This window comes from Pleurodeles waltl, chromosome 4_2 (assembly GCF_031143425.1).
Source record: "Pleurodeles waltl isolate 20211129_DDA chromosome 4_2, aPleWal1.hap1.20221129, whole genome shotgun sequence".
Taxonomy (NCBI): Eukaryota; Metazoa; Chordata; class Amphibia; order Caudata; family Salamandridae; genus Pleurodeles; species Pleurodeles waltl.
In genome coordinates, this window is record NC_090443.1 from 341,791,980 (window position 1) to 341,813,218 (window position 21,239).

The 21,239-nt window shown below is 47.5% G+C and overlaps 1 protein-coding gene across 1 annotated transcript in view; it reads right to left on the reverse strand.

Moving 5' to 3' along the window:
* Positions 1–3,282: 3,282 nt before the first annotated feature.
* EIF3L (eukaryotic translation initiation factor 3 subunit L) overlaps positions 3,283–21,239 on the reverse strand; it is a 75,153-nt gene continuing 57,196 nt past the window's right edge. Inside the window, exon 15 of the mRNA XM_069231401.1 lies at positions 3,283–3,534. Within this exon, the coding sequence (XP_069087502.1) occupies positions 3,496–3,534 (39 nt within the window). The 3' untranslated portion in view covers positions 3,283–3,495. The remainder of the gene's footprint in view (positions 3,535–21,239) is intronic.

Consider the following 21,239-nt stretch of genomic DNA (forward strand, 5'->3'; position numbering starts at 1 on the left):
GCTGATGCTATGTTTACAATTGAAAGTGTGCTGAGGCCTGCTAACCAGGCCCCAGCACCAGTGTTCTTTCCCTAACCTGTACTTTTGTATCCACAATTGGCAGACCCTGGCATCCAGATAAGTCCCTTGTAACTGGTACTTCTAGTACCAAGGGCCCTGATGCCAAGGAAGGTCTCTAAGGGCTGCAGCATGTCTTATGCCACCCTGGAGACCTCTCACTCAGCACAGACACACTGCTTGCCAGCTTGTGTGTGCTAGTGAGGACAAAACGAGTAAGTCGACATGGCACTCCCCTCAGGGTGCCATGCCAGCCTCTCACTGCCTATGCAGTATAGGTAAGCCACCCCTCTAGCAGGCCTTACAGCCCTAAGGCAGGGTGCACTATACCATAGGTGAGGGTACCAGTGCATGAGCATGGTACCCCTACAGTGTCTAAACAAAACCTTAGACATTGTAAGTGCAGGGTAGCCATAAGAGTATATGGTCTGGGAGTTTGTCAAACACGAACTCCACAGCACCATAATGGCTACACTGAAAACTGGGAAGTTTGGTATCAAACTTCTCAGCACAATAAATGCACACTGATGCCAGTGTACATTTTATTGTAAAATACACCACAGAGGGCACCTTAGAGGTGCCCCCTGAAACTTAACCGACTATCTGTGTAGGCTGACTAGTTTTAGCAGCCTGCCACAAACCGAGACATGTTGCTGGCCCCATGGGGAGGGTGCCTTTGTCACTCTGAGGCCAGTAACAAAGCCTGCACTGGGTGGAGATGCTAACACCTCTCCCAGGCAGGAATTGTCACACCTGGCGGTGAGCCTCAAAGGCTCACCTCCTTTGTGCCAACCCAGCAGGACACTCCAGCTAGTGGAGTTGCCCGCCCCCTCCGGCCAGGCCCCACTTTTGGCGGCAAGGCCGGAGAAAATAATGAGAATAACAAGGAGGAGTCACTGGCCAGTCAGGACAGCCCCTAAGGTGTCCTGAGCTGAGGTGATTCTAACTTTTAGAAATCCTCCATCTTGCAGATGGAGGATTCCCCCAATAGGGTTAGGATTGTGACCCCCTCCCCTTGGGAGGAGGCACAAAGAGGGTGTACCCACCCTCAGGGCTAGTAGCCATTGGCTACTAACCCCCCAGACCTAAACACGCCCTTAAATTTAGTATTTAAGGGCTACCCTGAACCCTAGAAAATTAGATTCCTGCAACAAGAAGAAGGACTGCCCAGCTGAAAACCCCTGCAGCGGAAGACCAGAAGACGACAACTGCCTTGGCTCCAGAAACTCACCGGCCTGTCTCCTGCCTTCCAAAGATCCTGCTCCAGCGACGCCTTCCGAAGGGACCAGCGACCTCGACACCCTCTGAGGACTGCCCCTGCTTCGAAAAGACAAGAAACTCCCGAGGACAGCGGACCTGCTCCAAGAAAAGCTGCAACTTTGTTTCCAGCAGCTTTAAAGAACCCTGCAAGCTCCCCGCAAGAAGCGTGAGACTTGCAACACTGCACCCGGCGACCCCGACTCGACTGGTGGAGATCCGACGCCTCAGGAGGGACCCCAGGACTACTCTGATACTGTGAGTACCAAAACCTGTCCCCCCTGAGCCCCCACAGCGCCGCCTGCAGAGGGAATCCCGAGGCTTCCCCTGACCGCGACTCTTTGAACCTAAAGTCCCGACGCCTGGGAGAGACCCTGCACCCGCAGCCCCCAGGACCTGAAGGACCGGACTTTCACTGGAGAAGTGACCCCCAGGAGTCCCTCTCCCTTGCCCAAGTGGAGGTTTCCCCGAGGAATCCCCCCCTTGCCTGCCTGCAGCGCTGAAGAGATCCCGAGATCTCTCATAGACTAACATTGCGAACCCGACGCTTGTTCCTACACTGCACCCGGCCGCCCCCGCGCCGCTGAGGGTGAAATTTCTGTGTGGACTTGTGTCCCCCCCGGTGCCCTACAAAACCCCCCTGGTCTGCCCTCCGACGACGCGGGTACTTACCTGCAAGCAGACCGGAACCGGGGCACCCCCTTCTCTCCATTCTAGCCTATGTGTTTTGGGCACCACTTTGAACTCTGCACCTGACCGGCCCTGAGCTGCTGGTGTGGTGACTTTGGGGTTGCTCTGAACCCCCAACGGTGGGCTACCTTGGACCAAGAACTGAACCCTGTAAGCGTCTTACTTACCTGGTAAAACTAATCAAAACTTACCTCCCCTAGGAATTGTGAAAATTGCACTAAGTGTCCACTTTTAAAACAGCTATTTGTCAATAACTTGAAAAGTATACATGCAATTTTGATGATTTGAAGTTCCTAAAGTACTTACCTGCAATACCTTTCGAATGAGCTATTACATGTAGAATTTGAACCTGTGGTTCTTAAAATAAACTAAGAAAAGATATTTTTCTATATAAAAACCTATTGGCTGGATTTGTCTCTGAGTGTGTGTACCTCATTTATTGTCTATGTGTATGTACAACAAATGCTTAACACTACTCCTTGGATAAGCCTACTGCTCGACCACACTACCACAAAATAGAGCATTAGTATTATCTATTTTTACCACTATTTTACCTCTAAGGGGAACCCTTGGACTCTGTGCATGCTATTCCTTACTTTGAAATAGCACATACAGAGCCAACTTCCTACACTGTATCTTTTATTGCAAGCGGTAGTCAACACAAGAATTCATGCATGTTTTGATGGAAAGGCCGGCGGGGCTGGACTAGGGCTGGGTAAACTGCCCACAGGGAGTTTTCCATTTGTCCTGAGAGATCAGGGCTGCTTTTGGGACCAAAATCTCAAACCCACTTAGCCCTGACAGCGAGGTGCATACATCTCTCAAGATGCAAGTTTTGCGCCTGAGGTGAAACAGTTCTCCTGAGTGCTGTGCATACTCAGACCACTCGATTAGCACATACGTTTCACTTCAAAACTACCTATGAAATCTCTGAGAGGTTGGGTATGCAGTAATCCCAATAAAATAATGGAGACGGTCCCATTCACTCATTTACCCCCCAAAAAAATCTGTTCAGTCCTGCAGTGTCTTTTGCCCTGTTTTTGTGTTCCAGAAATGCATCTGTTCACCCTCCCAACATAGGTATGTGAGATCTGTGTCGTGCCTGGTCAGTTATTACCAGTTAGTCCAATCTCGAAGGGCTGAGCTACAAGAAATACCAGAGCACCTGGTAGGCCGTTCCTGTGACAGGAAAAAAGATTATACAGATACTGTTTCACTGCTACCTCTTTGTTAAGATTGCAACAACGCTTCAGAAAATCTCCGCTAGCAGACACAGGATTAGGTTTCCACAATTTATTTTCAAAATTTCCAGTCCACTGTTGCAGAGACAGGTCTGGGGTGCATAACGGTGAGCAGGGGGCAGCTCACAGAAATGTCCAAGTAACTCCTTCCCTCCCACCTCATAAAACCATATGTCTGCCTTTGTCCACCCAACGCCAGCAGATGCAGATCCAAGGCTTTGCCGTCTCCTCCACAGGGCTCTCCAATCTTTCACGCTTTCTGGTTCATAGATTTTAATGTTTTGTTCAGCTGCACAGAAACACAAAAACAACCATTGTTAAATCTCAGAATAACAGTTCAACACCTCCAGCAAGCTGCTGTATGAAAAACAGCATGCTATGGCTCAGTCTATGGTCAAGTAAATATTTTGGTTTTAAAGAAAAAAAAAAAACGTTACCCTTGTGAGTGCAGTCCATTTCCAGTTTAAAACTCCCTTTTTCAATCATGGAAAAAAAAAAAAAAATCTGTTCGTGGCATGAGACGCTGCAGATTCACATGCTGTGCATTATCCTGCCATCTATTGTTGGGCTCGGAGTGTTACAAGTTGTTTTTCTTCGAAGAAGTCTTTCCGAGTCACGAGACCGAGGGACTCCTCCCTTTCGGCTCCATTGCGCATGGGCGTCGACTCCATCTTAGATTGTTTTCCCCGCTGAGGGTGAGGTAGAAGTTGAGAGTATACCAGATGTGCCCATGCAATGGAGTAGGTGTGTATGTACATAATGTGTATTAAAATAATATTTATTTACAAATGTACAAATCTTATTGAACTAACAATGGCTACAGGCTCCCGGGGAGGTGGGAGGGCGCATGTGAATCTGCAGCGTCCCATGCCATGAACAGATGTACACTGGGTAAGTGACATTTTCTGTTCGGTGGCATGTGTAGCTGCAGATACACATGCTGTGCATAGACTAATAAGCAGTAACCTCCCCTAAAAAGCGGTGACTTAGCCTGTAGGAGTTGAAGTTGTTTGAAATAATGTTCTTAATACAGCCTGTCCTACTGTGGCGTGTTGTGTTGTTAACACATTGTAAAGAAATGGCTCCCTGTTGCAGTTACCCCCCACTTTTTGCCTGATACTGATGCTGACTTGACTGAGAAGAGTGCTGGGACCCTGCTAACCAGGCCCCAGCACCAGTGTTCCTTCACCTAAAATGTACCATTGTATCCACAATTGGCACACCCTGGCATTCAGATAAGTCCCTTGTAACTGGTACTTCTAGTACCAAGGGCCCTGATGCCAAGGAAGGTCTCTAAGGGCTGCAGCATGTCTTATGCCACCCTAGAGACCCCTCACTCAGCACAGACACACTGCTTACAAGCCTGTGTGTGCTAGTGAGAACAAAATGAGTAAGTCGACATGGCACTCCCCTCAGGGTGCCATGCCAGCCTCTCACTGCCTATGCAGTATAGGTAAGACACCCCTCTAGCAGGCCTTACAGCCCTAAGGCAGGGTGCACTATACCATAGGTGAGGGTACCAGTGCATGAGCATGGTACCCCTACAGTGTCTAAACAAAACCTTAGACATTGTAAGTGCAGGGTAGCCATAAGAGTATATGGTCTGGGAGTCTGTCAAACACGAACTCCACAGCACCATAATGGCTACACTGAAAACTGGGAAGTTTGGTATCAAACTTCTCAGCACAATAAATGCACACTGATGCCAGTGTACATTTTATTGTAAAATACACCCCAGAGGGCACCTTAGAGGTGCCCCCTGAAACTTAACCGACTGTCTGTGTAGGCTGACTAGTTCCAGCAGCCTGCCACACCAGAGACATGTTGCTGGCCCCATGGGGAGAGTGCCTTTGTCACTCTGAGGCCAGTAACAAAGCCTGCACTGGGTGGAGATGCTAACACCTCCCCCAGGCAGGAACTGTGACACCTGGCGGTGAGCCTCAAAGGCTCACCCCTTTGTCACAGCCCAGCAGGGCACTCCAGCTTAGTGGAGTTTCCCGCCCCCTCCGGCCACGGCCCCCACTTTTGGCGGCAAGGCTGGAGGGAACAAAGAAAGCAACAAGGAGGAGTCACTGGCCAGTCAGGACAGCCCCTAAGGTGTCCTGAGCTGAAGTGACTCTAACTTTTAGAAATCCTCCATCTTGCAGATGGAGGATTCCCCCAATAGGGTTAGGATTGTGACCCCCTCCCCTTGGGAGGAGGCACAAAGAGGGTGTACCCACCCTCAGGGCTAGTAGCCATTGGCTACTAACCCCCCAGACCTAAACACGCCCTTAAATTTAGTATTTAAGGGCTACCCTGAACCCTAGAAAACTAGATTCCTGCAACTACAAGAAGAAGGACTGCCTAGCTGAAAACCCCTGCAGAGGAAGACCAGAAGACGACAACTGCCTTGGCTCCAGAAACTCACCGGCCTGTCTCCTGCCTTCCAAAGATCCTGCTCCAGCGACGCCTTCCAAAGGGACCAGCGACCTCGACATCCTCTGAGGACTGCCCCTGCTTCGAAAAGACAAGAAACTCCCGAGGACAGCGGACCTGCTCCAAGAAAGGCTGCAACTTTGTTTCCAGCAGCCTTGAAAGAACCCTGCAAGCTCCCCGCAAGAAGCGTGAGACTTGCAACACTGCACCCGGCGACCCCGACTCGGCTGGTGGAGATCCAACACCTCAGGAGGGACCCCAGGACTACTCTGATACTGTGAGTACCAAAACCTGTCCCCCCTGAGCCCCCACAGCGCCGCCTGCAGAGGGAATCCCGAGGCTTCCCCTGACCGCGACCCTTTGAATCCAAAGTCCCGACGCCTGGGAGAGACCCTGCACCCGCAGCCCCCAGGACCTGAAGGAACGGACTTTCACTGGAGAAGTGACCCCCAGGAGTCCCTCTCCCTTACCCAAGTGGAGGTTTCCCCGAGGAACCCCCCCCTTGCCTGCCTGCAGCGCTGAAGAGATCCCGAGATCTCTCATAGACTAACATTACGAACCCGATGCCTGTTTCTACACTGCACCCGGCCGCCCCCGCGCTGCTGAGGGTGAAATTTCTGTGTGGACTTGTGTCCCCCCCGGTGCCCTACAAAACCCCCCTGGTCTGCCCTCCGAAGACGCGGGTACTTACCTGCAAGCAGACCGGAACCGGGGCACCCCCTTCTCTCCATTCTAGCCTATGTGTTTTGGGCACCACTTTGAACTCTGCACCTGACCGGCCCTGAGCTGCTGGTGTGGTGACTTTGGGGTTGCTCTGAACCCCCAACGGTGGGCTACCTTGGACCAAGAACTGAACCCTGTAAGTGTCTTACTTACCTGGTAAAACTAACAAAAACTTACCTCCCCTAGGAACTGTGAAAATTGCACTAAGTGTCCACTTTTAAAACAGCTATTTGTCAATAACTTGAAAAGTATACATGCAATTTTGATGATTTAAAGTTCCTAAAGTACTTACCTGCAATACCTTTCGAATGAGATATTACATGTAGAATTTGAACCTGTGGTTCTTAAAATAAACTAAGAAAAGATATTTTTCTATACAAAAACCTATTGGCTGGATTTGTCTCTGAGTGTGTGTACCTCATTTATTGTCTATGTGTATGTACAACAAATGCTTAACACTACTCCTTGGATAGGCCTACTGCTCGACCACACTACCACAAAATAGAGCATTAGTTTTATCTATTTTTACCACTATTTTACCTCTAAGGGGAACCCTTGGACTCTGTGCATGCTATTCCTTACTTTGAAATAGCACATACAGAGCCAACTTCCTACACACATCTACGCAGTAATGCTTCGTTGTTATCCTTTGTGCATACTTTAGGTCTAGTGTTGTCATGTAGTCTTGCTATTTGAGCAATGGGATTACGTCCTGCAGTGTCACCATGTGAAAGTGATCTGATTTGATGTAGATATTTAATGTTCTGAGATCTAATATAGGTCTTAGAGTTTTGTCTTTTTTGGGTATGAGAAAGTACAGTGAGTAAACTCCTGTTCCTCTCCGATGAATTGGTACAAATTCTATTGCATCCTTTTGTAACAACGCTTGGACCTCCAGTTGCAGAAGATCCATGTGATGTTTTGACATATTGTGTGTTTTCAGTAGGACATTTGGAGGGAATTTTTAGAAATTCTATGCAATAACCATGCTGGATAATTGCTAAGACCCAAGTGTCTGTTGTTATTTCCTCCCATTGTTTGTAGAACTTGGTTAATCTCCCCCCCACTGGTGTTATGTGTTGGGGATTTGTGACGTTGAAGTCACTGCTTGTTTTGTGGAGTTTTGGGAGTTTGGAACTTCCCTCTACTTTTTGGGAACTGCCCCCCTCTATATTGTCCCCGAAAACGTCCCCGCTGATATTGGCTCTGGTAAGTGCGCCTTGTTTGTGAGGTTGTGGGTTCTGTGCTTTGTCCTCGAAACCCCCCTCTTAACTGTGTTTTACAAAATGTGCCTCTGCTCTGTGGGGGGTAGAGTGCGCCCATGGCTTTGGCCGTATCAGTGTCCCTTTTAAGTTTTTCGATAGCAGTGTCCACCTCCGGCCCAAACAACTGCTGTCCGTTAAATGGCATATTCAGCACGGCTTGTTGTATTTCCGGCTTGAATCCTGATGTACGCAGCCATGCATGTCTCCGTATTGTCACTGCTGTGTTAACAGTCCTAGCAGCTGTGTCTGCCGCATCCATTGCGGACCGTATGATTGTTTGAGATTCTCTGTCCTTCTTCCACTACTTGCTGTGCTCTTTTTTGGAACTCCTTGGGGAAATGTTCTATAAAGTGTTGCATTTCGTCCCAATGAGCCCTATCATATCTGGCCAACAAAGCCTGTGAGTTGGCAATACGCCACTGGTTTGCTGCCTGTGCCGCCACTCTTTTCCCTGCCGCGTCAAACTTACGACCCTCTTTGTCTGGAGGTGGTGCATCTCCTGAAGTGTGTGTGAGTTTGCCCTCTTGCGAGCTGCCCCTACTACCACTGAGTCTGGTGTCAACTGTTGTGTGATGTACACGGGGTCTGTTGGTGGCGGTTTATATTTTTTCTCCATCCTTGGAGTAATGGCCCTTCCTTTCACAGGCTCTTCAAACACTTGTTTGGAGTGTTTTAGCATTCCAGGTAGCATGGGGAGGCTAGGGTACTGGCTGTGTGTGGACGACAGTGTATTAAATAGAAAGTCATCTTCAATTGGCTCAGCATGCAGGCTGACATTATGAAACGCCGCTGCCCTTGACACCACCTGTGCGTAGACTGTACTATCCTCTGGTGGTGACGGTCTAGCTGGATAACACTCGGGACTGTTATCTGACACTGGCGCATCATAAAGATCCCACGTGTCTGGATCATCCTGACTCATCCCTGTATGAGTTGGGGATTGCATCATTGGTGGAGTGGCTACCGGTGATGGTTGTGGAGAGCGTTGTGGAGATGGTGGCGGGGTTACTTGTTTAGCCACCTTCGCCTGTGGCTGCTTGTCTTTCTCTTGGAAGGCAAGTTTTCGTTTCATTCGAATTGGAGGAGAGTACTGATTTTCCCTGTTTCTTTTTGGATGTGGAGCCTTCTTTGGGTGTAGTCTGGCTCCATTGTCTCCAGTTCCTGTCCAAATCTATGTGTTTGCATTTGTGAGGACAGGCCTTGTTCCTCTGTGTAGGAACTCGATTTCGGTTCCGAGGCCGGATGTTTCGGTATGGAAACCTTTTCGGCTGCCTTTTTCGGTTCCGACAACACTTTTTTGCTCTTCGGCGTACTGATTTCTCGGTGCCGACTTGGTTCGGTGCCACTCTCTCGGTGCCGAGATTGCTCTGATCCGGTGTCTCGGGGTCGAGTCCGCTCTGACCCGGTGTCTCGGGGTCGAGTGTGCTCTGTGCCGGTATCTCGACCGGAGTTGGATGACTTCGACACATGCATGCCCTTTTTCGGTGCTGATGCCCGGTCACCTATTTTTCGGGTTAAGCCATGGCCTGTTGGCGGTGGCGTCCCCTGGGCTTTACGTGAGTCTTGTGCATCGACGTCTTACTCACTGTTTTTGGCGTCTGTTCAGGATCGACCTCTTCGGAGTCTGAATCCTCGATGGAGAAGGCTTCTTCTTCTTTCTCCATGTGTTTTTGTCCTGTCGGCACCGACGCCATCTGTAGTCTTCTTGCTCTTCGGTCCCTTAAGGTCTTTCTGGACCGAAATGCCTGACAGGTATCCTCTTTGTGTTCTGGTGACAAACACAAATTACAGACCAAATGCTGATCTGTATAAGGATACTTATTGTGACATTCGGGGCAGAAGCGGAATGGGGTCCGTTCCATTAGCCTTGAAGACGCACGCGGTCGGGCCGACCAGGCCCCGCCGGGGAATCGAAAACCCCGAAGGGCTGCCGGAGCTCTTCAAATTTCGGTGTCGATCTGTTGTAACTAACTCGATACCGAACGCAAACAATACCGACAAATTTTCTGAGTTTTCTACTAACTTTCCGAACCGAAGCGCAGAGCGAAAAGGAACACGTCAGAACCCGATGGCGGAAAGAAAACAATCTAAGATGGAGTCGACGCCCATGCGCAATGGAGCCGAAAGGGGAGGAGTCCCTCGATCTTGTGACTCGAAAAGACTTCTTCGAAGAAAAACAACTTGTAACACTCCGAGCCCAACACTAGATGGCGGGATGTGCAAAGCATGTGTATCTGCAGCTACACATGCCATCGAACATATATATATATATGTAAATATAACAACAAAGGTTAAAGTGAAGCTCTGGTTTGCCTGGTTATAGCATCTCAACATATGTTTAAAGAAAACAGAGAAACTTGCCATAAAAATAACTGTTAAATGCAGTTATGGTTCTGAATTAAAACAAAAAAAACACAAGTATCACAATCCAAAGTTCATATAAAAGCCATGCAAACCAAAACTCGCACAAACCCAAAGTGAATATATTTTTTTTAAAGATTCCATGCAGTTTTTTGGCCAGTGCCAAAGTTATTAACTAAATACAATAACTACACTGGTGCTGTTGCAGCCAATGTAAAATATACAAGTATACATTACACACACAAACTTACTAGAAAGGATGATTTAAAAAAAAATGTAAAGATTTTAGATTATTCTTTTAGAATAAAAGGTTCAACTGTTTGGCTGACGTGCAGCTCCACCCCTCCAGAGTCAATATAATAAAGTTCAGTTCAACTAGCAGAGCTCTACAAGAGGATCACTGTCAGTATTGTCAGTATCTTTCTTTGTTGGGTCCCATTCAGCAAGGAACAATTGGAAGCCCAGACGGCTTTTGAAGCACATATAGGTCTTGTAAGGGGACCGCCACTGTGGCTTCAAACAAGGTGGGTGGCTCCTCATTATAGGTTTACTCTTTCTTTGTGGCGTTCTCCCAACATGCTGTTCTTACATTGTGCATTAACTGTTTTACGCTCACCCCTGTTTTGCACCCACCATGGCAATAACCTGCACGGCTTGCACTTGCTGGTGCAAGAAAACCTGCACTGTCTAATGATAGCACCCTGTTCTGTTAGAGCGAACTCCTGTCTGTGACAAGAGTTCAGTTTTCAAAATGACTCATCATTAAGCCATGGCCAAGTCGTCAGGTAACAGTAACTATAAAGAATATTAATAAATACAAATACTTTCATCTCCTGTCCTTATCGCGTCCTAACCAAGAATTACGTTACACCTTTTAGGAGCAGGTGCTAGATGATATTCACAAAAGACAATGATCCATGTTAGTGATACATGACCCAGTGCGAATAACAATCAATAGTAAAAACCCTACTAAAGGAGTTTTCCCAACTTACACTACTTGCCGTAAAGTATGTAGACAACTCTTCTAATGCACTAAGCTGCCTCATCATATGTTACTTCCAGCTTAGCACCTTTATCTATGAGCTAGACAGTGTTTAAAAAAGTAACTGTGCTCAGGGAAAGTCCCTTCAGGCATTGCTTTGAATCATGTATAAATATGATCTTAGATCAGCACTGTAGGAAGTTGGCTCTGTATGTACTATTTCCCAAAGTAAGAAATAGCATGCACAGAGTCCAAGGGTTCCCCTTAGAGGTAAGATAGTGGCAAAAATAGATAATTCTAATGCTCTATTTTGTGGTAGTGTGGTCGAGCAGTAGGCTTATCAGAGGGTAGTGTTAAGCATTAGTTGTACACACACAGGCAATAAATGAGGAACACACACTCAAAGACAATTCCAGGCCAATATGTTTTTAAATAGAAAAATATATTTTCTTAGTTTATTTTAAGAACCACAGGTTCAAGATTTACAAACAATACTTTAAATGAAAGGTATTTCACCCAGGTCTCTTAGGAACTCTGAATCATCACAATATAATGTACAGTTTTGCCAAAAATGGCAATAAGCTATTTTAAAATTGAACACAGTGCAAAATTCAACAGTTCCTGGGGGAGGTAAGTATTTGTTAGTTTCACAGGTTTACAGGGTTCAAAGTTGGGTCCAAGGTAGCCCACCGTTGGGGGTTTAGGGCAACCTCAAAGTTACCACACCAGCAGCTCAGGGCCGGTCAGGTGCAGAGGTCAAAGTGGTGCCCAAAACACATAGGCTTCAATGGAAATAGGGGTGCTCTGGTTCCAGTCTGCCAGCAGGTAAGTACCCGCTACTTCGGAGGGCAGACCAGGGGGGTTGTGTAGGGTACTGGGTGGGGGGGTGGGGGGGGGGGGCACAAGCAGCCACAAAAAGTACAGCCTCAGCGGCACAGGGGTGGCCGGGTGTAGTGTCCAAAACAGGCGTCGGGTTTGCAATAGGTTTCAATGGGAGACCCGGGGGTCTCTTCAGCGATGCAGGCAGGCAAGGGGGGGGCTCCTCGGGGTAGCCACCACCTGGGCTAGGAAGAGGGCCTCCTGGGGGTCGCTCCTGCACTAGAGTTCGGTTCCTTCAGGTCCTGGGGGCTGCGGGTGCAGAGTCTTTACCAGGCGTCGGATTCCTTGAAGTCGCGGTCAGGGGGAGCCTCTGGATTCCCTCTGCAGGCGTAGCTGTGGGGGCTAGGGGGGTCAACTCTGGCTACTCACAGGCTCGCAGTCGCCAGGGAGTTCTCCCTGTAGAGTTAGTTTTCCACAGGTCGAGCCGGGGGTGTCAGGTGCAGAGTGGAAAGTCTCACGCTTCCGGCGGGAAACATGTGGTCTTTAAAAGTTGCTTCTTTGGTGCAAAGTTGCAGTTTCTTTGAAACAGGGCCGCTGTCCTCTGGAGTTCTTGGTCCTTTTAGATGCAGGGTAGTTCTCTGAGGCTTCAGAGGTCGCTGGACCCTGGGGGACGCGTCGCTGTTGCAGTTTTTCTCGAAGTGGGGAGACAGGCCGGTAGGGCTGGGGCTCAGTCTTTTCTGCAGGGCTTCAGGTCAGCAGTCCTTCTTCATCTTCAGGTTGCAGGAATCTGATTTCCTAGGTTCCGGGGTGCCCCTAAATACTGAATTTAGGGGTGTGTTTAGGTCTGGGAGGGCAGTAGCCAATGGCTACTGTCCTTGAGGGTGGCTACACCCTCTTTGTGCCTCCTCCCGGAGGGGAGGGTGGCACATCCCTATTCCTTTTGTGGGGGAATCCTCCAAAATCAAGATGGAGGATTTCTAAAGGCAGGGGTCACCTCAGCTCAGAACACCGTAGGGGCTGTCCTGACTGGTGGGTGACTCCTCCTTGTTTTTCTCATTATCTCCCCTGGACTTGCTGCCAAAAGTGGGGGCTGTGTCCAGGGGGCGGGCATCTCCACTAGCTGGAGTGCCCTGGGGCATTGTAACACGAAGCCTGAGCCTTTGAGGCTCACTGCTAGGTGTTACAGTTCCTGCAGGGGGGGGAGGTGTGAAGCACCTCCACCCAGAGCAGGCTTTTGTTTCTGTCCTCAGAGAGCACAAAGGCCCTCACCACATGGGGTCAGAAACTCGTCTCTCAGCAGCAGGCTGACACAGACCAGTCAGTCCTGCACTAAACAATTGGGTAAAATACAGGGGGCATCTCTAAGATGCCCTCTGTGTGCATTTTTTTAATACATCCAACACTGGCATCAGTGTGGGCTTATTATTCTGAGAAGTTTGATATCAAACTTCCCAGTATTCAGTGTAGCCATTATGGAGCCTTGGAGTTCGTTTTTGACAAACTCCCAGACCATATACTTAATATGGCCACACTGTACTTACAATGTCTAAGAATAGACTTAGACACTGTAGGGGCATATTGCTCATGCAGCTATGCCCTCACCTGTGGTATAGTGCACCCTGCCTTAGGGCTGTAAGGCCTACTAGAGGGGTGACTTACCTACGCCACAGGCAGCATTTTGTGTGCATGGCACCCTGAGGGGGATGCCATGTCGACTTTGTCTTTTTTCTCCCAACCAACACACACAATCTGCAATGGCAGTGTGCATGTGTTAGGTGAGGGGTGCCTTAGGGTGGCACAACATATGCTGCAGCCTTTAGGGACCTTCCCTGGTCACAGGGCCCTTGGTACCACTGGTACCTTTTACAATGGGCTTATCTGTGTGCCAATTGTGGAAACAATGGTACATTTTAGGTGAAAGAACACTGGTGCTGGGGCCTGGTTAGCAGGGTCCCAGCACACTTCTCAGTCAAGTCAGCATCAGGCAACAAGTGGGGGGTAATTGCAACAGGGAGACATTTCCTTACAAGCACAGAAGAATGTTCTTGCTCACTGTTAATCTACTGGCCATTAGGTGTATACATCTGCCTCCTAGGCAGTGCTGCCACTGCAATGAACGAGGTTCACTATTTTCAACATGTGTCAGGGATTTAGTTAACAAAGAAGCTATCTTGAAAGGAAGAGTTTCCCATCTAACAGCAACACATTCTGTATCATAAACAAATGGCTACTTGATCTAAATAGATATGTACTTCCTTCATAACGTGTCAGATTTGAATTTTTGTGTGCAAAAACATAGATTTTGAATTATTTTTTTAAATGAAAATAAAATAAAAAAATAAAATAAAAAAACACCTACTCTCCACTCTCTCGGGTCCTAGAACGCGCTCTCTGCTCCCAAAACTACTGTCCACCCAGTTTTAAAAATAATGCACTTCTTCCACCACAAATGGGAAGCGATGACTGCGCTGCTCTAGAGCGCCCAATTCAGTCATTTAAGGCTTCAGCACTGGTGTGTCAGTGCAGTAGTACAAAGACTGGCCAATTATGGCTGTTTGTTCTCTAGCCCTCACTTCCTCTATGCAGATCCTCACATTCCCAGTGTCCCCATTATTCCCAGCTTGTGCACATTCCCCTGCTTGTGATCTTCGCCCCTTAACGCCCTACACCCCTTATTCACCCAAGCCTTTGTCTTTCCACTAATATTCAAGCCACCGCTCCTGGTACACTCCACCCAGTGCACCCCCAGCCATGCTCACTGCACTTTCATAAAGCCACTCATACCTGCTCCTGCAATTTGGGTGTTTCTCTCTCCCTAGTATAAATTGTTCTAATTTGGGCCAGGCCCTTTTTTCTCCACAGCTCGTGTTTAACTCGCTGAACAAACACACATCCCTAGACCAAAATCAAGCTCCATCTTCATGACAATATCTGGCCCTGCTCACCACAGCTTGTTCTGCGCCACAATGACACGTGTTCTAGTCCAGTGGTTCCCAACCTGTAGTCCGGGGACCCCCGGGGGTCCGTGAAGCCTCCTCTTGGGGTCCGCAACAAATCAGAAAATTAAATAATATTAACAGATCGATCCCCAGCTCCCAGTAATGACTCAGTGGGGGGTCCCCGGGTTCCAGTAATGATAAAGTGGGGGGGGGGGGCACAGAAGAGAAAAGGTTGGGAACCCCTGCTCTAGTCTATCTGTACATTTCTAACCGCAACACAATCAGAAACGGCGGCCTGGTGTGTGTGTGTGTCCCAGGGAGACAAGGTACAGAAAAACTTGTGCCACGAGGAGTCCTTCACACGCGCAAACCACTTCATATGGTAGTATTATCCTTGGTTATGCCAATTTTTTGTTTTTGCAGATACTGGCACACTCAACAATGGCCAGATGCTTCAAAGGGGGGGGGGGGGGAGGGCAGAACCCTCATACCACAGCTTGTTATAAAGGAGTGCTCTGCATTATTCTCCCATGCCTCTCCAATGACAAATCTGGTCTTCAAACTGAGGAATAGGTAGACTGTGGCGTGAAAGAGGACTGGAACTTTCTAAGCCACTTCACAAATTACACACAGCTGCAAACAGGACCACGTCGAGTTTAGCACAGCAGCCTATATTTATAATCTTAACAAAAACACCAGCCCCAGAATGCAGTGTGCTGTCAACTAAAACAAGAACAGGAAAAGGCTTGGGCTTTTGACTTCGGGCTACCTAGCTGCCACTTAGGAGTTTTTGAAAAGAAGGAAAATGTTACTTACCCAGTAAGCATCTGTTTGTGGCATGTAGTACTGTAAGATTCACATGCTCTGCATACTCCTACCATCTAGTATTGGGTTCTGAGTGATGCAAGTTCTTTTTCACAGAGGAAGCATTTTCGAGTCACGGGATCGAATGCCTCCTCCTTCTTGGTGATACTGCGCATGGACTTCAACTCCTTTGTTAGATTGTTTTCCCGTAGGCGGGTGACAAAAGGAGTTTAGAGGAAGCACAGAGAAAGAGAGGTCCATGCAAGTGTAGCTACATATGTACAACTATATACAATTCTAAAACAACTCAAACTGCCACTGACATCTGGGGAGGAATCCTAACTCTTTTGTTCTATCAATGTAGAACATTAATGCACGTTTAACGTCAAAAGTGTGAAGAACTCTTTCAGAAACTGAGTTAGGCTGCAGAAAGAAGACTGGTCACTCAATGGATTGGTTACTATGGAATTGAGAGACCGCTTTAGGAAGAAACTTTGGATTGGGGCAAAGAACCACCTTGTCTTTATGAATCTGAAAGAATGGCTCTTCTAGGTTAGTGCATGGAGCTCACTAACACATCTAAGAGATGTGATAGCAACTAAAAAGGCCACTTTCCATGAGAGGTACTGAAGAGGACATGAGTGAAGTGGCTCAAAAGGAGGACCCATAAGCCTAGTAAGGACAATACTGAAGGTTCATGGAGACGCAGGGGGCATACTTGGTGAAATGACCCGATTCAGACCTTCCATGAATGCTTTAATTACTGGAATCCTAAAGAGGGATTTGTGCTGTTTGTTTTGTAAGTATACAGCTTTAGCTGTGAGATGTAAGCAAACGCAGGCATTAGTTAAATTAGCTTTTTGTAGATGAAGCAATTAACAGACAATGTCTTGAACAGTAGCTTTGATGGGATTAATATGCTTGGGTTGACAGTATTAAACAAAGCGTTTCCAGTTTGGAGCATAACATGCTCTGGTAGTGGGTTTACAAGCTTTTCTAAGAATGTCCATGCATTCTGAAAGCAGATTTAGATAACTAAACTCTGTAACCTCAGAAGCCACATCGCAAAGTTGAGAGATTTGGTGTCTGGGTGTCTGACCAGACCTTGGTTTTGAGTGAAAAGGTCTGGCATGTTGGGAAGCTTCTTGCAGAGGACTACTGAGAGATCCAGTAGTGGGGTGGACCAGGGCTGGTGTGCCCTTTTAGATCTACAAGTATCATTTTGAGAGATGTTTGCCTGATCTGTCAAACTGGAAATGGAATGAGAGGGAGAGGGGGGGAAAAGCGTAGGCAAATTTCCCTGACCAGTTCATCCACAGAGCATTGCCTTTGGGTTGAGGGTGTGGGTATCTGGAGGTGAAGTTTAGGCATTTTGTGCTTTCTGCTGTGGCAAAAAGATCTATCTCAGGTGTTCCCCACTTTTGAGAGCAACTTTGAAGGACTTGTGGGTGGAGTTCCCATTCGTGGACTTCTTTCTGCATCCTGCTGAGCAGGTCTGAAAAGAAGTCATCCGTGCCTGGGAGCTACTCTGCCACTATGTGAATGTGATGGTGGAGAGCCCATTTCCATACTGTCAGAGAGGTGTGACAATTGGAGTGACCTTGCCCCCTTGTTTCTGAAGGTAATACATTGATGTCATATTGCCTGTGCAGACTCAGACAGTTTTGTGAGAGAGGAGATGAATAATTGCTTTGAGGGCTAGAAATACCGCCTGAAGCTCTAGGAAATTTATGTGTAGCGACTGGTGATGAGAATCCCAATGGCCATGGACTGAAAGTTCCTGAAGGTGAGCGCCCCAGCCTGTGTGATGCGTCTGTTGTGAGAGTGATTTGAGGCACAGGGTCCAGAAAAGGCTGCTCCTTTAAGAGACTGATGGCGTTCCACCATTGCAGAGTGGTGAGTATGGCAGTCTAACAACACTAGATCTTCCCACAGACCCTGTGACTGAGTCAATACAGACATTGCTGTAGAGGACTCATGTGGAGTCTGGCATGGGGAGTGATGGCACTGCAGTAGGTCATCATCCCTAATAGGCACAATATGGTCCTGACAGTGTATGAACAATTCCCTCAAAACTGGGGGAGGGGAGACTGAAAGTTGTGAACGCATTCCTGATTGGGGAATATGTTGTGAAAAAGGATAACTGAAGAGAAGAAAACAAGTTACTTACCTGAAACTACAGTCATCCATTATTGTTATCTTTCATAGATTCACATGCTTGAATCATTCCCTGTCGAGGTGGGAGTCCCACAGTACCGTAGGAAAGCAGTATTTAGGAATCCCCTTAGGCTATAATGGCAGTAGCCCTCAAGCAAATAGCCAATGTCCTTCTGAAAAAAAAAGGATCAAACTTGACCTATGACCAATCATGGGCCAGCACCCTCTACAGTACTCCCAAGAGAGGCTCATTCCCTCAGATTTTCGAGCACAAGAGTGAAGTATATTCTGAAATGGACGGTGAGCCTCAAAGGGGAGGAGGGTGGGCTGCATGTGAGTTTATAAAATATACCAATACTAGATAACTGCAGTTACAGGCAAGTAACTTGTTTTCTTTTCCAGTATCGGATCTTTCATAGATTCACATGCTTGAATCTGAATAGCAAGCAATACTTAAAGCAACTGTCATGACCCTCAGTGGATGGTGGGCCAAGACAAAAAACTGTTCACAATAGTAAACATAAGCAACAAAATACCTATGCATAAGCAGTATTTAAAATAATATGATCAATCTGATTGAAAACACTTACGAAATTTTAAAACATGCATTTGTGAATACTTGGAAAAGGAACACAAGGAAAACAAACATTAGTCAGTAAGAATAAACTTACATTAAGAAAGAGGCTCACCTTAATGAAACAGATGTCGCAATACAGCTTGTCCTACGGCCAAAACACTGCGCTCTGCTGATTCCAAACAGTAGTGCTACGTAAAGGAATGAGTAGACTTCAATGTTGAAGCTCGGCATATCTTGTCCAGAGATGCCTGCAGAAAGAGCAGCTGCGGTTAATACCGCGCTTGCAGTGTGTGCTTTAGGTGGTCTGCTCAGAGGTTTGCCAGCTTTAAAGTGTCAAAACTGTATAGTTGATGAAATCCACAGCGCTATTGTTGTTTTTGTTACTGCTGTTCCCACAAGGCCTTGACTATAAGAGACTGGCAGTTGATCTGTCTTGCGGAAGTGTTTAGTGCGGTTTCAAACATTGTTTGATGTCCAGTATGTCGATTTTTTTCAACTGGGGTAGATGCGTTTGGAAAAAAAATGTCCGCAATGATTGGCTTGTTCAAATAGAAATGAAAAAGAACCTTCTGGATATATCTTGGGTTTGTTCTGAGTAGGACAAAGTCATCTTAGAAAAGCAGAAAGGGTTCTTTAATCGTAAAAGCCTGTATGTCACCGACTATGCTTGGAGAAGTGAGAGAAAGAAAAGTTACGACCTTTTATGTGAGAAATTTCAGGCCAGCTTTGTGTATCCGTTTAAATGGGGATTTCATTAGTTGAGATAGAACAATGTTAAGCCGCCACTCCGGAGGAGGTGGTCGCACAGGTTGGAAGGTGCAAAACAACCCTTTCATAAACTGCTTTATGAGTCTAGAGGAACGGAGGGAAGAAGTGTTTGTGGAACACCTGTATCCAGAGACTGCAGCCAGGTGAACTTTAACCAAGACCTGGACGAATCCAAACTTGGCCAGTGAGAGGATGTAAGGTTCGATTTGTTCAAGAGAAGCCTCAAATGGTTGCAACTTGTTTTGCTGGCACCGAATGCAGAATCTTTGCAACTTTAAGGTGTAAGTCTTGTTAGTACTTTGGGCCTGTGCTCTGAAAAGTATCACCCTACATTCCTGGTCGATATTCATGTTCTGGAATTCAAAGAACTCAGGAGCCATGCATGCAACTGGAGAGGCTGGTTCCGGGTGTAATATCTGTCCTTGGCTCCTCGTTAGTGGTGTCCGCTCCTTGGGAAGTCAGATGGGTTTGGTCACGTTTAACAGGATCAGCTTTGTGAACCAGTGCTTGCTGGGACACCTGGAAGCTATTAGGATGGGCCAGCAACGCTCTATTGTCATCTTATTGAGAATCCTGGGGATCAACAGGAAAGGGGGGGGGGGGGCACGTATGGGAAGATCCCAGACCATCGCATCGAAAGAGCATTCCCACAAGATCCCAGGAGTGGATAGCCACTGGCGTAGAACCAGCAATTTGGCATCACTGATGGTAGCGAAAAGATCCAATGCCCATCTTGTCCACCTCCTGTTGATGCAGCTCCCATTTGTGGTAACTGTTCTCTGTCCTGCTGAGTATGCCTGCAAGCGCGTTTTTGACACCAGACTCGTGTTCTGCCGTCAGAGAAATCCTGCGTAACCTGAGCCAATCCCAGAGAGCCTGAGCTCCTTGTGAAGGGGATAGGGATTGTGCTCCTTCCTGTTTCTTGATGTGATACATGCTTGTTGTGCTGTCCATGCGGACCAGCAAGAATGAGCCTGATATCTGTAGGAAAAAAGCTTGGAGTGTGAGACAAATTCCCTTTAAGACTAAGAGACTGATATGCATCTGTTACTGATAGTTGAACTACTTTCCCTGGATGCACATGCCTTGCAATTGACCACCCCAGCCCTCTAGAGAAGCATCTGTTCTGAAGATGAAGTCTGTAACTGGGGTAAGGAACGTCAACCCCTGAGAAATGTGACTGATGCGAGTCTACCTAATGCTTCTACTATCCTCGGTGTAACATTTACCATGTCCTCAAAGGACCCTTGACACTGGATTCATTGATGTTGCAGTTCCTCTTGAAGTGGTCTCATCTTCAGCCGTGCTAGAAGTACTAGGTTTATTGACAAAGAAATCATCCATTGGAGCGACTTGAAGAGTCTCACAGAAACACACTTTGTTCTGGATATTTTCGGAGTTAGGTTGGATAACTTCTGCTGTTTTTCTTCTGAAAGCTAAGCGTTGTTTTCGACTGTGTCGAGTTTTGCGCCCAGGAGAATCATTTTGCGAGTTGGAATGGTGGATGATTGGTGGTTTAAAGTTAGCCCTAGACTGTGAAATAATGCAAGGCAGGCATTGGTGGCTTGGGAAGCCTGCTGCGGTGTTGACTCTTTTAGCAGCCAATCGTCTAAGTAGGGGAAAACTTTAAAACCCTGCTTGCAAAGTGCAGCCATCACTAGTGCGCGACATTATCTGAATATTTGGGGAGCTGACTTCAGTCCGAAAGGGAGAACTCTGAACTGATAAGGGGTACTGTAAGGAAATGCCTCCTTGGCATGGTTACCCCCTGACTTTTTGCCTTTGCTGATGCTATGTTTTGAATTGAAAGTGTGCTGAGGCCTGCTAACCAGGCCCCAGCACCAGTGTTCTTTCCCTAACCTGTACTTTTGATTCCACAATTGGCACATCCTGGCATCCAGGTAAGTCCCTTGTAACTGGTACCCCTGGTACCAAGGGCCCTGATGCCAGGAAAGGTCTCTAAGGGCTGCAGCATATCTTATGCCACCCTGGGGACCCCTCACTCAGCACAGACACACTGCTTGCCAGCTTGTGTGTGCTGGTGAGAACAAAACGAGTAGGTCGACATGGCACTCCCCTCAGGGTGCCATGCCAACCTCACACTGCCTATGCAGTATAGATAAGTCACCCCTCTAGTAGGCCTTACAGCCCTAAGGCAGGGTGCACTATACCATAGGTGAG